Source organism: Pelodiscus sinensis, chromosome 6 (genome assembly GCF_052426305.1).
Source record: "Pelodiscus sinensis isolate ZL-2025 chromosome 6, ASM5242630v1, whole genome shotgun sequence".
Classification (NCBI taxonomy): Eukaryota; Metazoa; Chordata; order Testudines; family Trionychidae; genus Pelodiscus; species Pelodiscus sinensis.
Window position 1 is genome coordinate 56134295 of NC_143057.1, and position 25599 is coordinate 56159893.

The 25599-nt window shown below is 43.2% G+C and overlaps 1 protein-coding gene across 1 annotated transcript in view; it reads right to left on the minus strand.

Annotated features, from left to right (window-relative positions):
• The window catches only part of SRFBP1 (serum response factor binding protein 1), a 113419-nt gene that overhangs the window by 44771 nt on the left and 43049 nt on the right, over positions 1–25599 (minus strand). The window contains exons 2-3 of the mRNA XM_006128882.3: positions 15239–15327; positions 14581–14653 (exon numbers count right to left, since the gene is read on the minus strand). Of these exons, the coding sequence (XP_006128944.2) occupies positions 14581–14653; positions 15239–15327 (162 nt within the window). The remainder of the gene's footprint in view (positions 1–14580; positions 14654–15238; positions 15328–25599) is intronic.

The window sequence follows — 25599 nt, forward strand, 5'->3', positions numbered from 1 at the left end:
TCCCATACTTCCAATCAAGTTCCTTCTGTTAAATTTGCTTATAATAAGGCAGGGGTAGCGAATAGGTGGACCATCAGACATTTTTCAGTGGAACAGAGGTGCAGAGCAATGTGTGGGCAGGATATACGGGGTCACATTCACTCCCGCACCCTCTGCCTCCTCCAGATTGCTCCAGATGCCTCTAGAGGGTACGCTGAGATGCAAGGAGAGTACATTCGCCTGGCCAGCCACACTCTTTGAGTGGCCACCCTGCTGCTTCTTCCCATGCTACAGATAATGCCACTGATCAGGGAGAATGCCACTAACCAGGGGAAGTTCTGCCTTCTCATTTATGGGTATTCTGAGAAACTGGGAAGTGGGTACCTGAACCCCCAGAACCTTTCATTTGTGCCCCCACAAATCACAGCTACATATTGCCTCTGAGCTTGGCTTCAGCCCACGTGAAGTACAGGCTGAAATCATGCCAAACAGTGCTTGTGTACTAAGCAGTCCCTCCCTGATGTTCCCCCCACCTCAGTTTCATGCCCTCCACCTCTGAGTGATCCCATAGCACCCCCAAATCTTGATCTCATGCCTAGAGCCCACAAGCAGTCCCCAGATTGCCCCCCATCTCTCTTATGGCCAAGCAGTCCCCAAAGTGCCCCCCTGGCTTCATATTCACCTTCTCTGTGTCCTTTGGGGCCAGCCCTGGAATACTTTCCAGATCCATCTGCCAGCCAGCTGGCCTCTTCCCTCCTCAGTCTGTATCCAGTCACCCACTTGTGCCACATACCAGTCTCCTTCCATTTCCACAGGGCAGCTATCTGGAGTCTCCTTGGCCCCCCTCACAATACAGAACTTGCATCTGCCATTCCGGTTCCCAAAGGAGCATTGTACTGCTATTTGGATCATAGTCCAATAACTTCACCTCCTCGCGCTGAACTCAAAAGTAGTCACACAGTCACACCCTGCATTGCTGCCCATATACATTGCTCTCTCCCGGTGTCCCATCTCTGTCACTTGGTTCAAACGGAGGCATGAAGGAAGCTTTTTTGAGGGGGGCGGGCGAGGGGGAAGAGAGAGAGGGGAAGGGAAGTGGCAACACAAGTGACTCAGACCAGTCCTGTGCATCTCATTTTCAGTTTAGGGAAATAAAGTTGCCTTACTCTCCAGGCATAATGGGTGGAGAGCTAGCAGATTATCAGGAAGCTGAGGTGGGGGGAAATCAGGAGGCCAGGGGAGCAGGACTAGGTGGACCTCTGACTATACCTTGGTCAACAAATGTAGATTGTAACAAAAAATTGACCACCCTTGCAATAACGTTATTTTTATTTTAAAGCATTCTATTACTGGTATCTGCAACCTGGACACTGCAGGTATCAATGTGTATCATGTGTATCAATCCTCATAAGTACCTTTCCTACTAAGCTTGAACAATCAGACATTCAACTGAAAAGAAGGAAATTTGTACCTTTAGGAAAGTAGGCTCACAGCGGGAAATATTATACAAGGAAACTGTGCATGGGTGAAAAATCATGTTGACCACTACACGCAGTCAGTGTAGAAACAAATCTCCAGACCTGTGTGTTTCATCTACTTTAATCTCATCAGTGCAAAGAGAAGGGTGGTGGAAAATGGGGTTTGTTGAAGAGATATGTTTAAATGTTGCCCTCAGCATGATGCAGAGCTTCATGCTCCTTTCTTTGGCCATCTTCTTGATTCTAACCAGCAGTCATTTTGTTGCTGTTCAGTCATGGTCACTGTACAGAGCAAGACCCTGTAGTCCTCTCTCATCTTGCTCATCTCCTTTTACTCCACACATCTAATGTGCAGAATGAGACCCTTGATACCTTTGTCGCCATTCACATTAGAACTGGCATTTCTCAGTGGAGGAGTGAAGAAATGAAATATGCACTTTTGCCACCGTGTTGTGTGAGCACGATGACAAGTGTCCCTAAAGTGAATAGAATATGGGAGTAGTAGGTTTTCAAAATCCTATCATCATCTTCACAACTCAAAATGCAGTATTGTTCACTCTAGGCAATGAACCCCTCCTCTGGTGTTTCGTATTTATGTAAGTATCTCTGCCTCTTTTAGGAAGTGTAACATTCTCTGCACTTTTTCTTTGATGCAACCACTCTAAAAAGAGAAAGACAGGGAGAGCCCTTAACAGTAGCAAAAATGTGTCACAATAGCAATGACAGCCAATTATTAAAAAAGAAAAAAATCATGAAAGTAAGTCACATATTTCAAAGATGTTGTTTGCAAAAAGAGAGTTGGTGCAAAATAAATGAAAGTTTGCCCATGTATTGTACAGTAGCGCTCTTTTGAGCTCTTAGTGGAGAAAGGAGCAGATGTAATGTGACCTATCACATTACACAGGGAATGTGGTAATCAAAGCTCCCTACATTACTGTTTATAAGAAAATACTGAAGTTAAATATACTTTGTCCATGTCTGGACACTGAAGCTGGGGAGAACCTGTTTTAGCTTAGCAAATTAGAATAAGGAACTTAAATAGGTACTTTCACTAGCTGCTGTAAAATTAGACAACCCAAAGAGATGCAGATCCCATTCCAAAACAAAACTTTAACCAATATTGGGTAAATTGAATAACTGGTTCCAAGAAAATTTTATTTAAAAGGAAATTGGTGCAGACATTGGATGTTTTTCTCCCTCTGGCTAAGCTTCATTGGCAGTCCCACCTTTGGTCAACCATACCCATGTTTTTTCAAGTATGACATATTTTAACCTTAAAGGAAAACGACACACATGCTGATATCAGCCAAGAAATACGAAGGACTTCTTAATGTGGACACCTGGTGAGGTATATGAAAAAAAGAGTTCTTAAATTGCAAGTTCCATAATGTTAATGTTAGTTTTGGCCCTTGTGCCCAATAGCTCAGAAATTATTTTGTACTAATGTAATACAGTTAGGACCACATTGTGGCAGCTAGTTTCAGATACACAGAAAAGTGACATCACAAGCATGAGCACTGGAAAAGTGACATCACAAGCATGGAGAAGGGAGGAATAGCATAGCAGTTGTGTGCCACCAGGAATATCTCTATACACCAATTATCTAGTTAAAGACATAAGTAGAAGAGTCAAGTCTGAAAGCTTTAAAATAGCAATAAAATTTTATTTTTTTTTAAGTTTCAGTTTTCGTTCTTGTGTTTTCGTTCATGAGTGGCTATTATTTAGACTCAGCTACTAGGCATGACTAAGAATGCCTTGTAGGGTTGCCAGGTGCCTGGTATTCAACTGGACAGTCTGTTTTTTGGGCCCTCTGTCAGGTAAACAATTCAGAAAATACTGGACATGTGTAATATCCGGTATTTTCTGGTTTTCCAGCTGGGCGCATGACAGAAGCCTGGCGGGGCCAGAGGAGTGGCTGGGAGGTGGGACGCGATCGGCGCTGGGAGCCTCTGGTTGGGTCTGATGTAGGAATGATGCCTTGGGGAGGAGGAGAAGCCCTGTCTGTGCTCCTGAGTGCTGTTCAAGTGCGTTGTGGAGTGGTAGCCAGACTCGTTTGTGCTTCGCCGGGACAGGCAGTGTCCTGGGATCTGCATGTGCCTGGTCAGTTCCGTTCCTTGCTGACCGATTCTCTCCCCCCGCCTCTACTCCCCCCTTCCGGCCAGCCCTGCTCTCCCCGATGCCCCCAGCCAGCCCCACTGCTCCCAACCCCACCCAGCCCTGCTTCCTGTCCCGCCCACTCTCCTCCCGGCCAGCCCCACTCCCCTCCCGGCCGGTCCCTTTCCCCTCCGAATCAAGTGTGTCCGATATTTTTTCTGAAGCTACCTGGTAACCCTAATGCCTTGCACCATTCTGTTGTACCACTATTACGATGCTGTAGATTTTGTTATTCAGAAATGCCCTTGTAGTAAGATGAAGGCCTAAAACACAAGCCTGTGTAGCACAGGTCTGGTCTGAGGCCTAGCTAACAATGGACAAAACATGGCTAACAAAGCAATGCTAAGCTGTGAGCAAGAGGCAGGCCCCTGCTCACAGAAGCTGGCACAAACAGGTCTGAATGTAAAAAACACTAACTGGTAAATAGCCCAGGTGTAGAATACTAACTGGTATTTGGTACAGACTATAAAACAGTAATTGGTACTGGTCATAACTTGAAAGCACATGGCAACACCAGCTCATTAAAAAAGACGTTTGTACCCATACTCCCCACAGATACAGACACAGAGTCAGGAAAGGATCTAAAACGACAGCAAAATGGAAAGAGATGATTTAAACAAATCATGAGGTACGGGTAATTGGTGGTATCTAAGAAGCGTCAGAGGGTAGTAACCTGATGTGTCAGGAGTGATGTGTAACTTTTTGTAACTGTATATAAAGTGGTGTCTTGGCGGGGGAGGGGGGGGAGGAGAGGAGACAGTCTTTGTCTGACATGGGGCACTGGGACCACTCACTGATTGAGTCATTCCATTGTTACAAATTAAATATGCATAGTGGTTTGGTAGAGTCTACTGACAACTATTACTGTACTTAACAATAAACCTCGCTGGGCACCTTCGATCTTCATCTGACTTGTGGTCTTTGTGGGCTGTGTTAATTAACACGTCTGCAGTGTTAATTCTGCTGTGTTAATTAGCATGTAAATCAATACAGCACACAACACTGAGCACACACACAAGGAGCCTTCTGGTTGTTATCACTGACAGAGCCAGAGACCTGTCAAGAACTCATCAGGATGATCCCGCTTGAGTGACAACAACCCTTATGGGGGAAAAGAGAAACCAACATCTCTGGATGTGCCCAGTCATGTGTGGACCATAGTAAAGTCTTTAGAAAACAAACTGTGTTGGGAAGAGTTGAGAAGAGCGGGGGGGGGGGGGGGGGGGGGGAAATCAGAGCTTCATTCTTTAGCTTCCTGGAAGGGTTAGACACAGATTTGATAGAACAGTGGTGACTATGCCCTAGCAGTATGAAACAAACCAGGAGGCAGCTGGACTACACAGGAGCAGAAGAATGGAAATTAACACACATGGACTGAAGAGTAAGGTTACAGCAACCTACTTTTGACCTTTTATATTAGGCTGTCTATCCTGCTCTAATTACTTTAGTAAGTTAACAAAGGCTATCGGATCTTATCAGTGTATGAAGTGTTTTTATAGCCACGTGGGTCACAGGATATTAGGGAGATAACGTGGGTTAGGTAATATCTTTTATTGGATCAGCTTCTGTTAGTGAGAGAGAGAAATTTATGAACTTGCACTGCCCAGACGTTTGGAGGTTGCACTACTTCAAATTAAGGATCTGTGGATAGTTTAAGCAAGTGTATAAACGGAGAATTTAACGTGAAAGGGACGAGAGGAATGGTTTCAGGAGGAAGATGAGTTAAACTGGAAAAATAATCCTAGAATGTTACTGAAAAGATGTATTAAGCTATCTTCTCTGTGAAACTGCAAATATAGGATTGCTCCTTTCAATATTATCTCAAGTGCTTCATCCAGCCTACTTCTACATGATTCTGAGCTCTTCCCAGCTCTTTGGGAGATAAATCTACAGACTCTTACATTTACTCATGTGAATTAGCCCTTGAGTGTCATAGGGACACTCAGGAAAGCTAAGACAAATCAACTTAAGGCAGTGGTCTCCAATCTTTTTACACTCAAGATCACCTTTTTAAAATCTGTGCACTGCCACTCCCCCTCCCCTGGCTGGGGGAACAGCAAAACAGTAACAAATGGAATCCAGCCAGTGGGAACAGTGGAAACCATGCCTGGACCATGTTGCCTGGGAGCGGCAGGGGGCACAAAGGCAAGTAAGTGCCCCCTTCTCCTCATGCCCAAACCCTGTACTCCCATCTCTCTGGTGTTCCCCCACATGCACCATCTCCCTTGGCAAGACACCTTACCCCTAACCTATTTCTGCACCCTCCCTTGCTCCTGTACCCTCCGCCCTGGCCAGACACCCTATCCCCAGCCAGACACCCTATCCCCAGCCTGCTTCTGCACCCTCCCCCTGCCAGACACCCTACTCCCAGCCTACGTCTGAAACTTACCTCCCACCTGATCTTGCACCGTCAACCCTCCTATACCTTATCTTCCCACCCAGATCCTGTACCCCCATTCCTATCCCACTCACTAGCAGCCCTGTCCTACACAATGAACTCATTTTTTACTCCACCCCAGAGGATGTGGGGAGCGGGTCCACAAAATCCACTAACCCCAGAAGAGTTAATCTGGCCCATGAGAAGCCCTGAACCTCAGTCCTCCCTGTCCTTCCCCTCCCCTCCCCTCCCCTCCCACATGGAGCTGGAGCACTAGGCAAGTGAGATGTCTCACTTAGGGGGCACATCAGTGAGGATTGTGTGGTCCCCGACTGATTTTTCTGAGAGTCAGTGGCCCCTGACCCAAAAAAGATTTCCCACCCCTGCCATAAATAAAACAATGTTGAAACCGTTTCTGTTGGACATAAATTAGTATTACGCTTTATTTAAAATGATGTTTGGTAAACTAATGAGAGAAAATTAAAACACGTAATCTGTTTAATAATTTCAATTAATATTTCCTTTCTTACTGGTCACATTAAACCAGTCTCTCTAGCTGCAGCACTAGCAAAATGGCTCAGGTGTAATTATTATAATTAATAGCGAGTTTCAATTAGCACAGGCCAGGGCAAAATACGGCCCGTGGGAAGCCACTGAATCCAGGCCGTGGGGAGCCCCAGGAATGCTCCCCAGCTTGCCCTACAGCCCCACACACTATGCAGAAATGCGGCTGGCAGGGCTCCATTTCTGTTTTAAAACTGGAGGGGAGGGGAGAAGTTTTAGGAGTCACCCTGCCCCCAGCACATTCCCATTGGCCAGTTTCTGCTGAATATTGGAATAACAGGCAGCTAAGAAGAATCACACCCCTTTCCTGGGTTTAGTTATTCATGGTGTACATGGCCAGGCAAGCAGGCTGGCAGGCTAGGAAACATTTTAAGCTCTGCAGGAAGGCAGGCTAGTTTGGCAGTTGGCAAGTAAGTCTCTTGGCCACAGCCTGCTTCTGGCGCCCCAGCCCCACCCCAACTCTCTGCCCCGGTCATGATCATGAGGGTTAGCCAGCAGCCTGGGAACTAAGGGGTTAACCTTACCTAAGTCACGTAGATTCAGCCAATAGGAATGTAGATAGGAATTTCAAACTAGGACAAAGGAATGTTTGGTTTCTCCCTCCTTTGTACTGGAGAGTTTCTCTCCATCTACTGAGGAGGACAGACAGAATGTCTCCCTCCTAGAATAGACTCTTCACTCTTCTGTAAGTAGGGTAAAGTTTAGATAAATCCATTAGACTCATAGACTTTAAGGTCAGAAGGGACCATTATGATCATCTAGTCTGACCCCCTCAACAGTGCAGGCCACAGAATCTCACCCGCCCCTCCCAGAATAAGCCTCTCACCTATATCTCAGATATTGAAGCCTTCAAATACTTCGAAGACCCCAAGATGCAGAGAATCCTCTAGCTGTGATCTGTACCCCATACTACAGAGGAAGGCGAAAAACCTCCAGGGCCTCTGCCAATCTACCCTGGAGGAAAATTCCTTCCTGACCCCAAATATGGCGATCAGCTAAACCCTGAGCATGTGGGCAAGACTCACCAGCCAGACACCCAGAAAGTTCTCTAGAGTAACTCCTATCATCCCTTCATTGACCTATTCACACTGATAATGAATGGTCAATTAGTTACCAAGATCATGTTATCTCATCAAACCATCCCCTTCATAAACACATCTAGTTTAATCTTGAAACCAGATAGATCTTTTGCCCCCACTACTTCCCTTGGAAGGCCGTTCCAGAACCTCACTCCTTTAATGGTTAGAAACCTTCGTCTAATCTCAACTCTAAACTTCCTACTAGCCAGCTTATATCCATTTGTTCTTGTGTACACATTGGTATTAAGCTTAAATAATTCCTCTCCCTCCCTGGTATTTATCCCTCTAATATATTTAAAGAGTGCAATCATGTCCCCCCTCAGCCTTCTTTTGGTTAATGTAAACAAACCAAGGTCCTTGAGTCTCCTTTCGTAAGACAGGTTTTCCATTCCTCGGATCATCCTAGTAGCCCTTCTTTGTACCTGTTCCAGTTTGAATTCATCCTTCTTAAACATGGGAGACCAGAACTGCACACAGTATTCCAAATGGGGTCTCACCAATGCCTTGTATAATGGCACTAACACCTCTTTATCCCTACTGGAAATACCTCGCCTAATACATCTCAAGATCGTATTAGCCTTTTTCACGGCCATGTCACAATGGCGGCTCATAGTCATTCTATAATCAACCAGGACTCCGAGGTCCTTCTCCTCCTCCATTACTTCCAACTGATGTGTCCCCAGCTTATAACTAAAATTCTTATTAATCCCTAAATGCATAACCTTACACTTCTCACTATTAAATTTCATCCTACTGCTATCACTCCAATTTACAAGATCATCCTGATCTTCCTGTATGATATCCCGATCCTTTTCTGAATTGGCAATAGCTCCCAACTTTGTGTCATCCCCAAATTTTATTAGGACACTTCCACTTTTGGTGCCAAGATCAGCAATAAAAAGATTAAATAAAATTGGCCCCAAAACTGATCCCTGAGGAACTCCGCTAGTAACCTTCCTCCAACCCGACAGTTCACCTTTCAATATGACCCGCTGTAGTCTCCCCTTTAACCAGTTGCTTATCCACCTCTCAACTTTCATATTAATCCCTATCTTTTCCAATTTAACCAATAATTCCCCATGTGGTACTGTATGAAATGCCTTACTAAAGTTGAGGTAGATTAGATCCACTGCATTTCCTTTATCTAAAAAATCTGTTACTTTCTCAAAAAAGGAGATCAGGTTGGTTTGGCACGATCTACCTTTTGTAAAACCATGTTGTAATTTGTCCCAATTGCCATTAGCCTCAATGTCTCTAACTACTTTCTCCTTAAAAATTTTTTCCAGGATCTTACATACTACAGATGCCCTATAGTTACCCAGGTCACTTTTTTTCCCCTTTCTTAAAAATAGGAACTATATTAGCAATTCTCCAGTCAAATGGTACAACCCCTGAGTTTAGAGATTTATTAAAAATTTTTGCTAATGGGTTTGCAAGTTCATGTGCCAGTTCCTTTAATATTCTTGGATGAAGATTATCTGGGCCCCCCGATTTACTCCCATTAAGCTGTTCAAGTTTGGCTTTTACCTCGGATATGGTAATATCTACCTCCATATCTTTAGTCACATTTGTTAAGTTACCATTATCCCTAAGCTCTTCATTAGCCTCATTAAAGACTGAAGCAAAGTATTTGTTCAAATATTGGGCCACTCCTAGATTATCCTTAACCTCCACTCCATCCTTAGTAATTAGCGGTCCTACTACTACTTTTTTGGTTTTTTTTCTATTTATATGGCTATAAAACCTTTTACTATTGGTTTTAATTCCCTTTGCAAGGTCCAACTCTACCTGACTTTTAGCCTCTCTCACTTTGTCCCTACATGCTCTAACCTCAATAAGGTAGCTTTCTTTACTGATTCCTCACATTTTCCACTCCTTATATGCTTTCTGCTTTTTCTTAATCACCTCTCTGAGATGCTTGCTCATCCAGCTTGGTCTAACACACCTGCCTATAATTTTTTTCCCTTTTCTAGGGATACAGGCTTCTGACAGCTTCTGTAGCTTTAACTTAAAATAATTCCAGGCCTCCTCCAGTTTAAGATCCATAATTTCTTTAGTCCAATCAACTTCCCTAACTAATTTCCTTAATTTATTAAAGTTAGCCCTTTTGAAATCAAAAACCCTAGTCTCAGATTTATTTTTGTTTATCCTTCCATTTAATTTGAACTGAATTAGCTCATGATCACTCGAGCCAAGGTTGTCTTCTACAACCATTGTATCTATGAGGTCCTCGCTACTCACCAAAACCAAATCTAAAATAGCATCCCCCCTTGTTGGTTCAGCAACTACTTGATGAAGGAATTCATCAGCTATCACATCAAGGAAAATCTGAGCCCTATTATTATTACTAGCACTTGTTCTCCAGTCTATATCTGGAAAGTTGAAATCTCCCATGATTATGCAGTTTCCATTTACTTCATTAAAAACATTAAAGAGGTCTCTATCCATATCCAAATTGGATCCTGGTGGTCTATAACACACCCCAAGCACTATCCCAAGGGAGGATCTGATAGTTTTCTTCCCCAGTGTGATTTTTGCCCAAACAGACTCTGTCTTCTCCATTCCATCACTTTTTATTTCTTTACAATCTACCTCATCTTTGATATACAATGCGACTCCACCACCTATACCCTTATTTCTGTCTTTCCTAAACAGCACATACCCTTCAATACCTGTACTCCAGTCATGCCTAGTATTCCACCATGTTTCTGTTATTCCTATTAGGTTTTATTGTTTTATGGTTTGGGAAATGGGATCTGAGGTCTGTGCATTTAAAAATGCTTTTTGGTCTCTTTTGTAACTAAGCTCCTGTCCCAAGGTGGGTTTCTCCTCCATGAGTATATTACTTTGTTACTTTTCCATCTAGTCATGGTGCTTGCAACAGGAATATTGTACTGATAATAAAAGTTCTTTTTCTTTTTTTTTCGTAACCTGGTATTGGTTAATGTGTGTGTCCTGGTTTGTACTTTAGGGGTGAGATTTCCCAAGTGATCTCTCCCCTGATTTTCTTATCTGTACTTGGGCGGTGGCAGCGGCATTTTATCTCCAACATCTAGGTTAAGTTTTATACCAAAGCCTGGTTGATAAGGTTTTGGGGTACTTTTGCTGGCCCTCACTCCTGCATTTATTGTGCCAGAATAGGGAAGGAGTCATGATATGCCTCTTCTCCTGGGCTTAGTTATTCATGATGCACATGGCCAGGCAAGCAGGCTGGCTGGTTGGCAAACATTTTAAGCTCTGCAGGCAGGCAAGTTTGGCAGCTGGCAGGTAAATCTCTAGTTCACTGCCTGCTTTTCTGGCACCCCAGCCCTTTCCCACCCCAACTCTCTGCCCTCCCCCCCCACTCAACATACCCAAACTCTCTGTCCGCCCCTCTTACACCCACATCCCCTCCCAGATCTGGTACCCCAATCTTCTGCGCCAGATCACAATACCCTCCTACCTTAGGTCGCATTCCAAACCTCTGCACTCCAGCCCACCTGCTTCATCCCAACTCCCTCCCAGACTCCAGTTTCCCTCCTGCACCCCAATCCCTTACCCCAAGTTCCCTTCTGCACCCAATCTCCATCCCAGACCCTGCATTTCCTCCATTAATATAATAGAAGAGTGCGGCCCTTGACCACTTTCCAAAATCTTGGAGTGGCCCACCCATCTAGGGTTGCCAAGTGTCCCATTTTGAACTGGAAAGTTCAGTATTTGAGCTTTCTGTCCAAGAAACAAATTGAGACACTACCCCACCCCCCAGCCTGCCCTACTCTACCTGACCCCCCCTCCCAGTCAGCCACATACCCCACTGGCTTGTTCCTCTCCGGCCAGCCCCGCTCCCCCCCAACCCCTTCTCAGCCAGCTCCACTCCCACCAACCTCACCCCTGCCAGCCCTGCTTCCCGCTGGCCAGTTCCCCCCCCCCCCCAATCTCTCCCGGCCAGCCACGCTCCCCCTGACCTCCTTCCAGCCAGCTCCGCTCCCCTCCCAGCTGGTCCCCGTCCCGGATATGAGATCAAGTGTGTCTGGTATTTTTTGAAGCCATCTGGTAACCCTACCCCTGCTTTAGCAGCTGGTTGTCTGTGGTAAGTTTTGTATTTGGCTATGGGGCAAAAAGTTTGAGAATCACTAGTCTATACCTTTAGATATAGATGAACCTTTGCAAGTCTGATATTGTGACATGGCTTTTTCTTAAGCTTTTTTTATGCATCCTGGCTCTAAGTCTCTACACAACTCTTTCCAACAGCCATGAAAGTATTATTTCATACTAACTTTATGGAATATTTGACCCCTAATATGAAGCAAAATATACAGCACATTTTTGTTGGAAACGTATGCTGTGAGACAAAAGAAAACTAAAGCAAAACAGCAACAAGGAATATTAGTCATTGCTCTTGCCCAATACAATTATTTACAATGATGTTGATTGAAACCTAGGCTACAGAAGCTGAAAGGATCAAACAAAAAAGTAGCTACTGTTACAAGAATTCATATTATAAGTATTATAGGAAAAAATACTCATTTTTCGAAAAAGCAATAAAAACACCAAACCAAACCAAGAAAACAATGCAAAGAGTAAGATTTGTTTTGCTTCTGAGGATTCTGTATATCAAAGTATGTCAACACTACAAAGCTTACTGTTTGTCAGCACTTGTGTAAACAAAAAGCTTCCACCCTCTAGTGAGCAGCATTTGCTTTGTTGGCAGGAAAGGACTCCTTCAGACAGAGCACTATTTACACTAGTAGTTGCTGCAGCGAAGATGCAAAATTGTGTCGCTCAGTTGCCAGTGTAGACAGCAGCACAAAGTGGCAGCGGCCCCTATCCAGGGAGGTCTGAGCTTCCGGGCCAGGTGTGAGCCAGAACTGACCCGGGCTGCCTGCCTGCCTGGCTCCTAATAGACTTTAAATGCAGAGCTGCAGCAGGGGTAGGTCCTGGATCTGGTGCAAGCAGGGACTAACCTGGGCTGCTGGCCAGTTAAAAAATGTACTGGCAGGGGAGAGGGGGAAATGCATGTAGTCTATAGCATTTTACTTATCTGTTAATCGACTACACTATTACATCCCTACTAGCAGTGGAACTCTCACATTTCCCTTTAGGCCATGTATATACTACAGAGAAAGGTCAGCTTAAGGTATGCAATTCCAGTACATAAAGAAAGCTCCATACCTTAAGTCAAACTTTGGCTCTATCCTCACAGTAGGAGGTTGATGGGAGAAATGGTCCTGTTGGCTTCCCTTACTTTTCACAGATGCAGGAGTAGCAGCCACTGATGGAGCACCCTCCAAGTTTGATTTAGTTGGTTTTAACTAGACCTACTAAATCGAATGCCAGAAGATTGATTGCCACAGTGTTATCTTCCCACAAGTTTAGACATGACCTTACTGATGAAGGGGAAAACTTTACCCTTCTGTTATAATTCCTTTACATTCTCCAGATAAGTTTAGGATAAGAATACTAAATCAGTTTTAAAAAGGAGTGCTTGTTAACTAAAGGTACCTAATATAGGATAGTAAGTATCTAACAATGTCACAGCAAATCACACGATGCGCAAATGTGACTATTTACTTTTTTAGCAGATATGTTAAATGAAATACTAACTTCTATTAAAAAAGCTTTAGAAATTGAGAGGCCTATTTTCTGATTAATTTAACATTTAAATAGTCCACCATATAAAGAAATGTAGATTATTAAATAATACACTTTTTAAAAAATAGGATAAATAACTCTGCATAAGAAAAAAACAGAATCCTTTTGGACAATATTGTCAAATAAGGCAAAGACTATTTTAAAAATATTTCTGTCTTTCCAGTTTGTCTTCTTTTATTTCTATAAAGTTAATCTCTTAGGACGTGTCTACATTGCAGCGCTAACTTGCAATAAGGTATGCAATTTGAGCTACACAAATTGTGTACCTTATTTCAAATTTCTTTCAAGATAGTTTAAATTTCAAAATAGACCGCTATTCTTACAAGTTCCTTAATCTTTGTGGAATGAGGTTTATCAGGATGTCGGAAGAGCGTGGCCCCCATTTCAAAATAATGAGCGCAGTGTCAAGATGCGGAAAACACTATTTGAGGATACTGGAAGCATCTAGAAATAGTGCTGTACTGTAGACTGTATCCTTAGAGGAAAGGCTACCAAGGATTATACTGTTCTTTTTTTCTTTCTTTTGTGAATGTTTTATACAGTTTTGGCAAAATGAAGTCAGAAGAATCCAAAAACACTGTTCTATTCCAAAACCTCTGAAAACTCCTGCAAACAATTAACCCAGTTTTTGCATCCACGTAGCTGGAATTTCTAACCACTGTCATCTCCCACATAAAACACATTCCTAATTCCAGTGCTTGAGAAATGCAACAACTCTAAAACACATTCCACTATTATTTACAGTGATTATTTGGACTTTGATTCTCCAATATTACCAAAAAAAGCAAAATATATAAGCATCAGGAACAAATGCTGTTCCAAACCACAGCCATATAACTTATCCTATCAAGAAATTTTCTGCAATTAAAAAAAGTTCTTATCTATAAGCCATTAGCAAAATATCCTCAGGTTTCAACACACACATCATTATTTTCCTATATGACTGTTTATATGTGATTTTTTTAAAAAAGTTAAGTCTCTGTAACATGACACAATATTTGTTATTCTTTAGGTATGGGATAACACCATCCTCAACACAGTACATTGGTTGTATAATTAGTGCTTTGTCTGATATATTATTTTATTTGATATTACATTTCTGAACAGATGCAAGTTTAGTTTGGCAAGTCTCAGTCAAATTAGCTTAACACCTTGACAGGCACTGCCACAAACATGGAAATATGCAAATATTCCCATTAGGTAAGTCTCTTGAAATCACGTTCCAAGAAAATAGGCCAGATTTTTGTTAATATACTAAGTGACACTAAATATTGGCTGTGTATGTATATATATATATATATATATAAACAGACATTACCTTCATTGCGTGGATTTCTTCTAATAATCTCTCTGCTCGCCTTTGATTTTTTAATACCACCTCTTCTGAACCCCTGTAGATAAAGTTCTTGTTTAACTTGACAACACACAGTTTTGCAATAAATTCCCAACAAAAAAGTTACTATTTGTAGCAGCTCAGACTATAAAAATCAATATGAACAATTTTATTGTTCACATTTTATGTGAAATGTAACTAGACACAAAGAAACATATCAATGTGTCTGCAATTTAAAAAATGAAATTAACACACAGAAAAGAAGACAATTTTTAAAATGTGAAGGCAATCTGCTTTGGGAAATTGTCTTTAGGTACATGCTATCTTAGACTTTATTAAAGTTAAATGCTGACAAATCTATAAATGAGATTTACTATTACACACTTAACAGTACATGTTCATAAAGTTCAGTTCAAGACCAATCTCATTCTAAAAATATACTGTGTTCTTAATAAAAGTATTTAGATCTATTCAAAACTACCCTATAAATGTACTACCCTGTTATCCACCTCAAATATGTAGTGTGTTAAATAATGTTATGCAGACACATTTTTCCCCTCACAACAATCTATTCAATATTTTATAAGTCATTTAGAAGAAATGCAGCATTAAAAATTTAAGGACTATTAATATTAAAGCTCACTTTTTTAACTTAAGTTTTGCAATGTGTCTGGTGAGTCTCCGAATGGTAAGAACTCTGGCCTTCTTCACTTCTTTTCTCATCTTCACAACCTATTTGAAAGGAAGACAATATGTTAGAAAGCTACCTATCCTTGTGGACAGAAACAAACGTATCTGTTATGCCTTAGTTTTTTTCAAATTGATTCAATAAACAGAAAAATACAGGTTGTACCTCCCTTAACTGGGATTCTCTAGTCCAGGAACATCCATGGTCCGGCAAGACCACAGATGTTCCTGGACCACAGAGTCCAGGTATAAAGTGGTCAGCCGCAGGGCAGCAGCAGTGGGTGCAACTCAGCCAGGAGCCCCATGGTCAAGAGGGGGGCACAGCAGGGAGTTCTGGCCCCTGCTGCCAGGCAGTAGTGGGGGGTCGGCAGTAGTCACAGAGCCCCGGCAGCTGCAGAAGCCATAGAGCTCCACCCTGGGGAGCCATGACTGAGCAAGTAGCAGCAGAGTTTGGTTGGAGTTCTAGCCGGGGGCAGCACAGGCCACGATGGGAGGGACCTCTCCTCATTCGGCAAATCCTCTGTTCAGGACCAGTCTGGTCACAAGAGAGCCAGACAAGAGTGGTATGCTGAAAATATGCTTTACTCTTCTGTTTAACAAACATCTTAGTTCAAATGAATTCGGATTCCTGTTAAGTTCAAACTGCTTCCATAAACATCAGAGGAGGAAAACAAACCAATAGTCTAAAAATGTGTCTGAGGTCTGAACAGGAACTAGACATGAAAAAGCCAAGGGCATCACTACCCAGCCATGTTTTAATATTATTCTTAGAACTTCACTGGCCTAAAAAAGTTTGAACAACCTACATTTTTTTTTTTTTTTAACTCATCCATTTTGTATTCCCACCCTCATTGAAAATGCACCTGTATTGGTCCATTAAAACATGATACAGAACAAAACTTTGTTTAACAATTTAAATGTTCTTTAAAAAGCTGTGAAAATGAAAACTTATTCATTCTTCAATAATAGACTGACTGTCAAATGTCATTTTAAGTTCTACAAGAACAAACAAATGAAACCACATTGTTATATACGGGCTGTTATTACATTTAATTTTATTTCCACCCCACAGAATTATACTTGCAAGTTTTAAGTTTATAGACTTACATCAATATATATTTAATCCTACTTTGTTTGCTTTCATTTCTCCCCAGCCAACCTCACAGAAATATATCTATCTTCTAGAATATATAAAAGAGAATGTTTGTGCTTTAATAACTTGGACACTATAAGACCTACCGCAACCAAACTTTGCATGGGATAACCTTTCATCCAGGAAAGGGTTTTAAAGAGATGAGAGACCAATGCCTCTCCCCGGGGCTGCATGGAGCTTGTCAGTGTAGGGAGAAGTAGCTTACCGGGGGAAGCGGCGGGGATAGTTGCTCACTAAGGCCGGTAGAGGGATAACCTGTCATCCAGGAGAAGGTTTTAAGGTACTGTGGGAGAGAAGAAATGAGAGACCAACACCTCTCACCAGGGCTGCAAGGAGCTTGGTAGTGCGGGAAGAAGCGGCTTCCCAGGGGAAGTGGTGGAGACAGTTACTCACAAAGGCCGGTAGAGGGACAAAGAAGCCGAGAGCGGGTTCAGGCACCGGCGGCAGGCATGCTGCTCCCCCCCCCCCCCCCCGGCTCAACTTTCCTGAGCAATGCTGGGTAACTCCTGCTAGTTTAAAAATATAGCATGAACAACAATAATTGGTAAATCCATCAAGTTATCTGGGATCTTTTTTCATGAACTTTCCCCAGGGCCAAACTTATTGCAACTAGATATTTCAAGCTGAAGTGCAGCATAACAATAGTAGCATCTCACTTCTGAATGACGACCTGTCCGTTTGTGTACATTAATACTGTGAAGGAATTTAAAACTATTTACCAGCCAATATATTATTTTTCCAAATACACTTTCTAAAACTTTTCTTTTTGGAGTGATTTACCATCATTAATAGTAAAACAATGTTAAAACCTACACAGTGGAGAAAAAGAACAAAAATTGAACTGCTTTTTATAAAATGTGTAGTAAATTTCTAGCAAAACCTTTAACATTTACTTCTGGACAGAAAATTTGTACTGTATGCCAAGTTGCCATGTCCTTCTTAAAATTTCACAGAGCAAGTGTGGGGAACCCAAGGCCCCTGGCTTGCCTGGATCTGGCCTCCAAGGCTCAGGGCTCCCCCCAGCACTGGGGAGGCAGTGTGGGCTCTCCAGCCATCCCGCCACCCTACCACAGAGCTGGAGAACCCAAAATCTACTAGCCTGGGCCCCTAGGCTGACATATACAAGAGAAATGTGGGGTGTATTTCTGTTTCTTAGTCTGGGGCCACGTCAGTAAGGGTTTTGTTGTTGTTTTGTTTTTCCTTCTCACTTGGGTGCAGCCCCCAACTGATTTTATTGTGGGTCAGCAGCCCCAGACCTAAAAAAGATTTGCCACCCCTGCCATTGAGGATTTTTTTTTATTGTACCCCTAGTTTTTATTTTAGTTTCTTACTACAGGCAAAATTTTAAATACTTGCACACTTCCCATGCATATCCACATCAAAAAGATGTAAAAACCTGGGGGAGACCCTAAATGGTCCAAATAGCTTGTGGCATTGGGTATGCATCAAACTGAAACAGAATAAACTTTACAGATCTATGCAAGTTTTCTGCCCAGTGCAAGTGATATCATGTGAAGTTGCAGAAGCAACCAATAGCATAGTTGAGGTACTTTACCTCCCCTGTGTGCTTATCATGTTCAGTGGAATATAATTGTTCTCAGAGAATTAAATGGGACAATATTCACAAGTCTTGAGGTTCTACTTGTCATTCACAGCAGCCATTTAGTTATAGGCTCTAATAAGCATAGGGTCTTCTCTTCATTGATAGATACATTCTGTGTCATGAGCCAAAGCTCCCTAAATTTGGCAACAGCAATCCTCTGGCTACCACTGCTATTTGCAAACTGTATGAATGACCTGTGAATCCTTCACCTCCCCTAATGACCTTCACAGGTCATTTGCATAATTCCCCAAATACAGCTAGACCCACCATTTTGGGACCTTCTCCAGGTGCTACAATGGAGTCAGCACCACATCCATTTTTCTTAGCTTGTAGATAATTTCCCACAGGTCTTGATAATCCCAGGATTGGACAACAAGGGTAGAGCCATAGGTCATCCCACTGTTAGCCATAATCATCCGCCGAGGTAGACCTCCACATCAGTTTGAATGCACAGCAAGAAGATTGTCTCCCCTGGGGTGCCTTCTTCCTCAGGGTCTGGCTACAGAGAGGCCAACAGACCTTGCACTTCTGTCCCATTGATCCATACAGGGACTGTTAATTTAGTAGGTCCTCTCTTCCACACTTGACTGTCTGCTGGTTATACCTAGGGATACTCACATTCCATACAGGATTACTCTCTTTGGTTGCCACATAAGAAAGAGCCCACCATGTTTTGGTCTCATCTGCTACCAACCTTGCCTCTTAGTAGTCTATATACATACTATTCCCTCACCCTCCAAAGGCCCTTTACTATCCTGTTATTGATTTGGCCAAATAATTCATTCTGGTGAAATGCTGATAATGTCCTTTATGAAGAGAGGGTGTTCTATTATACTGAGCTTCACATCAGATTGGATTGGCTTGGCTTCTCACTTCCAGGTTTTCCCCTGCCATCATCTCTGAAGATTCTCAGAAGCTGTACTGCTTCTGTTAAAGACTTTGGAAGGTGACTTAGTAACTGGGGCTCCAGTGGGGAGTAGTCATACAAACTGCACAAAACAGCACTAACTTGGCTACTTGAGCATCAGTCCACTCCTCCAGCCTTAACCTTCACGAGCAATGATCTTTCAGATTTTGGACCATCATCAGTGGATGGACCAGATACATTTCCATCCAGCAGTGGCAACATTCTCTCTTTTCACAGAGATCAAGAAAGTCCAGGTGACAACCTCAACCACTACAGGCAGGCCCCGACTTACACGTCTCTGACTTATGTTGGATCCGCACTTACGAACGGGGCTTTTCTCGCCCGGAGCTTACGGGCGACAGGTCGCTACCCGTGTCCTCCGGGGCAAGAAAAGCTTCTCCCGGTCTCCCTGGTCTTCTGGGGGGGGGGGGTCCAGCAAAGCCGCTGGACCCCCCCCCCCCCCCCAGCAGACCAGCGACACCCGAGCAAAGCCACCGTCTGGGCGGCTTTGCTCATTTGCTCCTGTCCCCCTGGTCTGCTGGGGGGGGGGGTCCAGCAAAGCCGCTGGACCCCCCCAGCAGACCAGGGGGACAGGAGCAAAGCCACATGGGCGGCGGGGTCCCTTCGCCTGTGCGGCTTTGCTCGGGTCTCCCTGGTCTGCTTTGGGGGGAGGGGGCGCAGTTAGTGCGTCCCCCCCCAGCAGACCAGGCTTTTGTTGTGGGACGCCTCGGGTAGAGCAGCTGGGGTGCTGCCGGGTTGGTCCTGTGGGAACCTACCAGGCAGCGCCCCAGCTGTTCTGTCCCAGGCTCCAGATTCAGCAGCTGTTGAAACTGATCAGGTTGATTCCAGGAAGCTGGGGGCAGAGCAACTCTGCCTCTGGCTTCCTGTAGTCAGCCCCTGGTCAGTTTCAGTGGCAGCAGCTGAATCTGAAGCCAGTTCCAATTTACATACAAATTCAACTTAAGAACAAACCTATAGTCCCTATCTTGTACATAACCCGGGGACTGCCTGTATATAACTCTTTATAGCTACACAGGGACAAGTCCTCAGTAGGCTGCCTGGACTAGGTCAGTGAGGAGGCAGGACCCAATGATCTCAAGACCCTTAGGAGATCAATGTCACTCACTCAAAGGTGATTAAGAAAGCCTCAGGATCATTGGCAGATCCCACCTTATTCAGCTATCGGCAGTGACTCATTACCGCAGCGCCTATCACAGGGCAGACTGTCAAAAAGGGAAGACATCACAAACTGGTGCTATGCTCTATAATCAGATTTCAGCAACCCAGAAACACAGTCCCCTTGGGCTTTCCAGTCTATCTTGTTATCGCAGGCAAATTGGACTAAAGTTCACAAAATACTCAAGTTATACCGGAGTCCCAGGGGACAAGTTACATATCTCAGATCGCACTGCCAAAAGACAACACTTGTAACCAAATCCTTAATAAACTATATTAAGGCTTACTAACTAGGAAAAGGAAATGAGAGAGTTATTTACAGGTTAAAGCAAGCCAGACCTCCTGAACAGGAAGGGGGCTTGATTCCCATGCCTAGGTTCATAAGTCCAGAGCAAACATTTTCAAAGCCATAAAGCAAAACACACATATTTCCTTATAGCATGACAGACATTACAAGGGAGATTATGAAATACTTGTAAATTGTTGTATACATTAGAGTCTAAACACGTTCTGACAAAACACTAATGCCTATTCTGAACACCATCATACATGTGAGATGGTTTGACTTCCAGTTATGAATTTATCAAAGCTCAGCTGATGCCTACAAACTTGGCATGAGCTGCCCCTGGTCTACCAGAATCACAAAGAACAGTGACGAAAGCACGGTCCTGGACTCTGGCTCAGTCATCAGACATCCCATCATCAGCCCATGCCAGCCACAGCTCCAATAGAAGTTGATACAGCAGGTTTTGTTGCAAGTCTTTCTGTTGGTTCACCATCTCACATAGAAACTGCTCTTTGTTGGGTTGTCTAAAGCTATTGTTGACTGATACACAGTTGCTGCTGGGATGGCGGTTGCTGGGTTGTCTGTTGTGTATAGCTCTGTCACTCATTCATATCATTGCTCTGGACCAATTCTGCTTGGATTCACCCTCTTCTTGTGTATGGACTTTAAATTTCCCTCTAACATACCTTAGTGTTAAGAGTTAAAAAATTTACATCTACATTCTCTTGTGTCCCCTTAGCTAAAAGGAGGGCACTGTCATTTCTTGCATCCCAGAGCATATCACTCTGGCTGTGCCACAGAGTCTTTGCAGGGGGTTAAAATGATTCAAACAAAAAGTGAATATGTTTCTGCAGCCCACGAGAAGGGCCCTGAACTTTCAGGAAGCCAAAGGGAGGAGGGGGAATGCATCAGCAGAAAGCCAGCTCAGACCCCCCCACACACTTGGGACAAGCCAGCAGGCAGGCTGTGTGGTTCCCACCACCACAACTGGCAGCACAGTGAAGCTAGAGTGGCTTCCAGCTGTTAGCTCAGCACCATGGCTGGTACATTCCTGTGGCCCGGGGCAGGAGTGTGCAGAGCTGTCTATATGACCATTAGGGGCAGCTGTTCTGGGCCCTGCACTTTGGGACACCTCGCAGTGGCCGCCCCAACAATCCTATGGCTAGGATAAGGCCCTCTTACTCAGGTTAGCGCCTAGGGCCCTGGGTGGGCTGGGGCTGCCAGCACAAGTTAGGCCATCTTCCAGGCCAGCCCAGTTGCTCCGCTTCCCTGCCACTTCTGCAAATGCAGTGAAAGCAGGGGCAAACCCCTCCTGTCACTCCAAGCCAGGCCCCCCCGTAATCCTTGAGGCCACATATGTTGGGGGAGGGGGCTGGAGGCAAGGGGTGCAACGGAGGAAGGGACAGGGCAGAACAGAGCTGGAATCGGGGAAAGAAAAAACACTACCCTACCCTAGGGCCACAGGGTCTCACATTCCAGCTGCATGCCGGCTAGATCGAGCAACTGCTTGGGCTGTAGATGGCCCGCGGGCCGTGAGTTTGAGACCCTTGAGTTAAAGATAGAATAAAAGATTGTGTTCTGATTAAAACAGAAGTGATAAAATGATAAAATTGGTCAAATGATAAAATGGGTCAAATGTGTCAAGTGGGTTTTCATTGACTGTGTACTCAATTTGCTACATTCACAATGTGAAGCACATTTTTCTCACAATACATTTCATAAATTTAAATTTAGTAATAGCAGTTCTAATGCAGGAACATCTGTATACCACACCACATGCTGAATAAACTATAGGCTCTTAAAAGCTTTACCACAAAACTAAAGCGTGTTTGCATCTTGAAATCAACTGGTCATGAATGTGAAGCCTAGGCAGGCTGCAATAATTTACTATTCAGATATTTTCATGCCAGCAAACATCCTTCATCCCAAAACTGTACAAACAGGAAGTCTGTCTTTAAAAAAAATCTTGCAAAGTTTTACTTTTTGAAAATAAACACTGAAGACAAATGTAAACTACTGATGTGATAGGTAATAATTACTTAGAGCATCTTTTGCTTGCCCCTAAAAAGGAAAAATGTGCAAAAAGGACTTGATGTATTTAAATAACTACAGAGAAAACTATTTCTTTGGAGTTCATGACATTGCACATTTAGCTCTGTTTTGACAACTGCAGTTCATACAGTTGAATACACACTGGAAAAAATTTAAGCTCAAGATCATTCAAAACTTCTTAAACTAAGGGGAAAAAATGAATATGTCTTATTTCACAGGGAACTTTAATAGCTGTTTAACATTGCAGAAAACAATCCACACTATAATAAAAAAGCCCAAGATTATTCTTTGAATAAAGCGTACACTAATTTTAAAAAAGCACAGCTAGTCATTACATACCCAAACATATACATTTAGTTTCCTCTCCAACATGCTTTGTAATGTATTTTTCTGGGAACATTTAATGCAGATGGAGCATGTTTTTAGAGAACAACTGCACCAGAAAGCAACTTCTTCAGCTGTCAGCCAATTAAAGTATTCTAGCTGGATGACTGCAAGCTAGCAGGAAGAAAAGTATCCACTCTCTACATAATTTGAAATTCTGTGTCTGCTAATCTGTGGCTATTTCTTTCCCAGTTGGATGGTATGTGTGAACTGGGCTCTTGGAAGTCCTCCTGAAATTATTCTTGTGAAAATGACCAGCTCTTTGATGCAGAGGCTTGTCTTTATTATCTCTGTTTGTACAGATCCTGTCTGTGGGTTCTCAATGCTACAAATAATAATAAAGGATAATGTTCAGTGAGTTGCAACATCCAAAATTGGAATAGATGTTTCTTCCTTGGCTGACCGCTCAGTTGGGAAACTTTTGGGGGTTTGTTTACATAGGGGCTATAGCCAAGCAGACAGTCAAGTAGAGTAGGAACTGGAAGCCCTTTACAATGAAACCTCTAAATGACTGGGGTATGAGGTAGGCCCATGACCATGTATCAGAGCTCTCCCAAATTAGTAGCCTCAAACTTGGTGACAGGGGAGTTCCCTCCACACAGCTATAAAAATACAAACAAAAATCAGAAGAAACGAATTACAGCCCAGAAGCAAACCTCAAACCAAATAATTTCCTCTGTCAATAGCAGTCCTGGAAAATTACATTCTAGAGTGTCTGGAAGTCCACAGACTATGTTGCTACAAATGGAAAGAATGACCAAGAATTGTTTGCAATGCAGGATGGGAGTGGTTGGGCTTTCCTTCCTCCAAGATAGCACTGTCATGTGGTGTTGTCTAGTTGACTTAGATATACAAAACTAAAACTTGAGAATTCACCGAGGGGAGGGGGAGGTGGAAGAGAAGGGGGAGCAATTTTAGTGTCTAAAAACACAAACACCAGCGTAGCAGAAGACATGTTCCATGGAAATCTTGCCAGAAATAATGGCATGAAACTTGCGCCAACGAACAAAACATAGGGCACAGCTATGATAGCTTCAAGCCTCCAGGGGCTGGAGAGGACTCTGGCATAATCTAGAATCATAGAGTACTAGGACTGGAAGGACCTCAAGAGGTCATCAAGTCCAGTTTCCTGCCCCCATAGCAGGACCCAGTACTGTCTAGACCATCCCTGATAGACATTTATCTAACCTATTCTTAAATATCTCCACAGATGGAGATTCTAAAACCTCCCTGGGCAATTTATTCCAGTGTTTAACGACCCTGACAGTTAGGAACTTTTTCCTAACATTCAACCTAAACCTCCCTTGCTGCAGTTTAAGCCCATTACTTCTTGTTCTATCCTCAGAGGCCAAGATGAACAAATTTTCTCCCTCCTCCTTATGACACTCTTTTAGATACCTGAAAACTGCTATCATGTCCCCCCTCAATCTTTTCTTTTCTAAACTAAACAAAACCAGTTCTTTCAGCCTTCCTTTATGGGTCATGTTCCCTAGACCTTTAATCATTCTTATTGCTCTTCTCTGGACCCTCTCCAATTTCTCCACATCTTCCTTGAAATGCAGTGCCCAGAGCTGGACATAATACTCCAACTGAGGCCTAACCAGCGCAGAGTAGAGCGGAAGAATGACTTCTTGTGTCTTGCTCACAAAACGCCTGTTAATGCATCCCAGAATCATGTTTGCTTTTTTTGCAACAGCATCACACTGCTGACTCGTATTCAGTTTGTGGTCCACTATAACCACTAGATCCCTTTCTGCTGTACTCTTCCTAGACAGTCGCTTCCCATTCTGTATGTGTAAAACTGATTGTTCCTTCTTAAGTGAAGCACTTTGCATTTGTCTTTATTAAACTTCATCCTGTTTACCTCAGACCATTTCTCCAATTTGTCCAGATTATTTTGAATTATGACCCTATCCTCCAGATTAGTCACAACCCCTTGGTATCATCTGCCAACTTAATAAGTGTACTTTCTATACCAATATATAATCGTTGATGAAGATATTGAACAGAGTCGGTCCCAAAACAGACCCCTGCGGAACCTCACTTGTTATGCCTTTCCAGCAGGATTGTGAACCATTAATAACTACTCTCTGGGTATGTCTAGACTACAGGGTTTTGTCGACACAGATACTGTTGACAAAGCTTCTGTCGACAAAGAGTGTCTAGGCTACATCCAGTTCTGTCGACAAAGCAAAATGCTTTGTCGACTTAGCAGTGTGGACACAAAGGACAGTGTAGATGCAATAATGCCTTCTATCGACAGAACTCTGTCGATATAAGGCGTTATTCCTCATAGAATGAGGTTTACATACGTCGACATAACTCAAAGGCAGTGTAGACGCAGGTATAGTTTTGTCAACAAGAGTCCACTTTTGTCGACAAAACCCTGTAGTCTAGACACACCCTCTGAGTATGGTTATCCAGCCAGTTATGCACCCACCTTATAGTAGCCCCATCTAAGTTATATTTGCCTAGTTTATTGATAAGAATATCATGCGAGACTGTATCAAACGCCTTACTAAAGTCTAGGTATACCACATCCACCTCTTCTCCCTTATCCACAAGACTCATTATCCTATCAAAGAAAGCTATCAGATCCGTTTGACATGATTTGTTCTTTACAAATACATGCTGGCTGTTCCCTATCACCTTGCCACCTTCCGAGTATTTACAGAGGATTTCCTTAATTACCTGCTCCATAATAATTATAACATCTTGCACTTCTAGAGTATATTCCCTTTGTAAAGTGCTTTTCT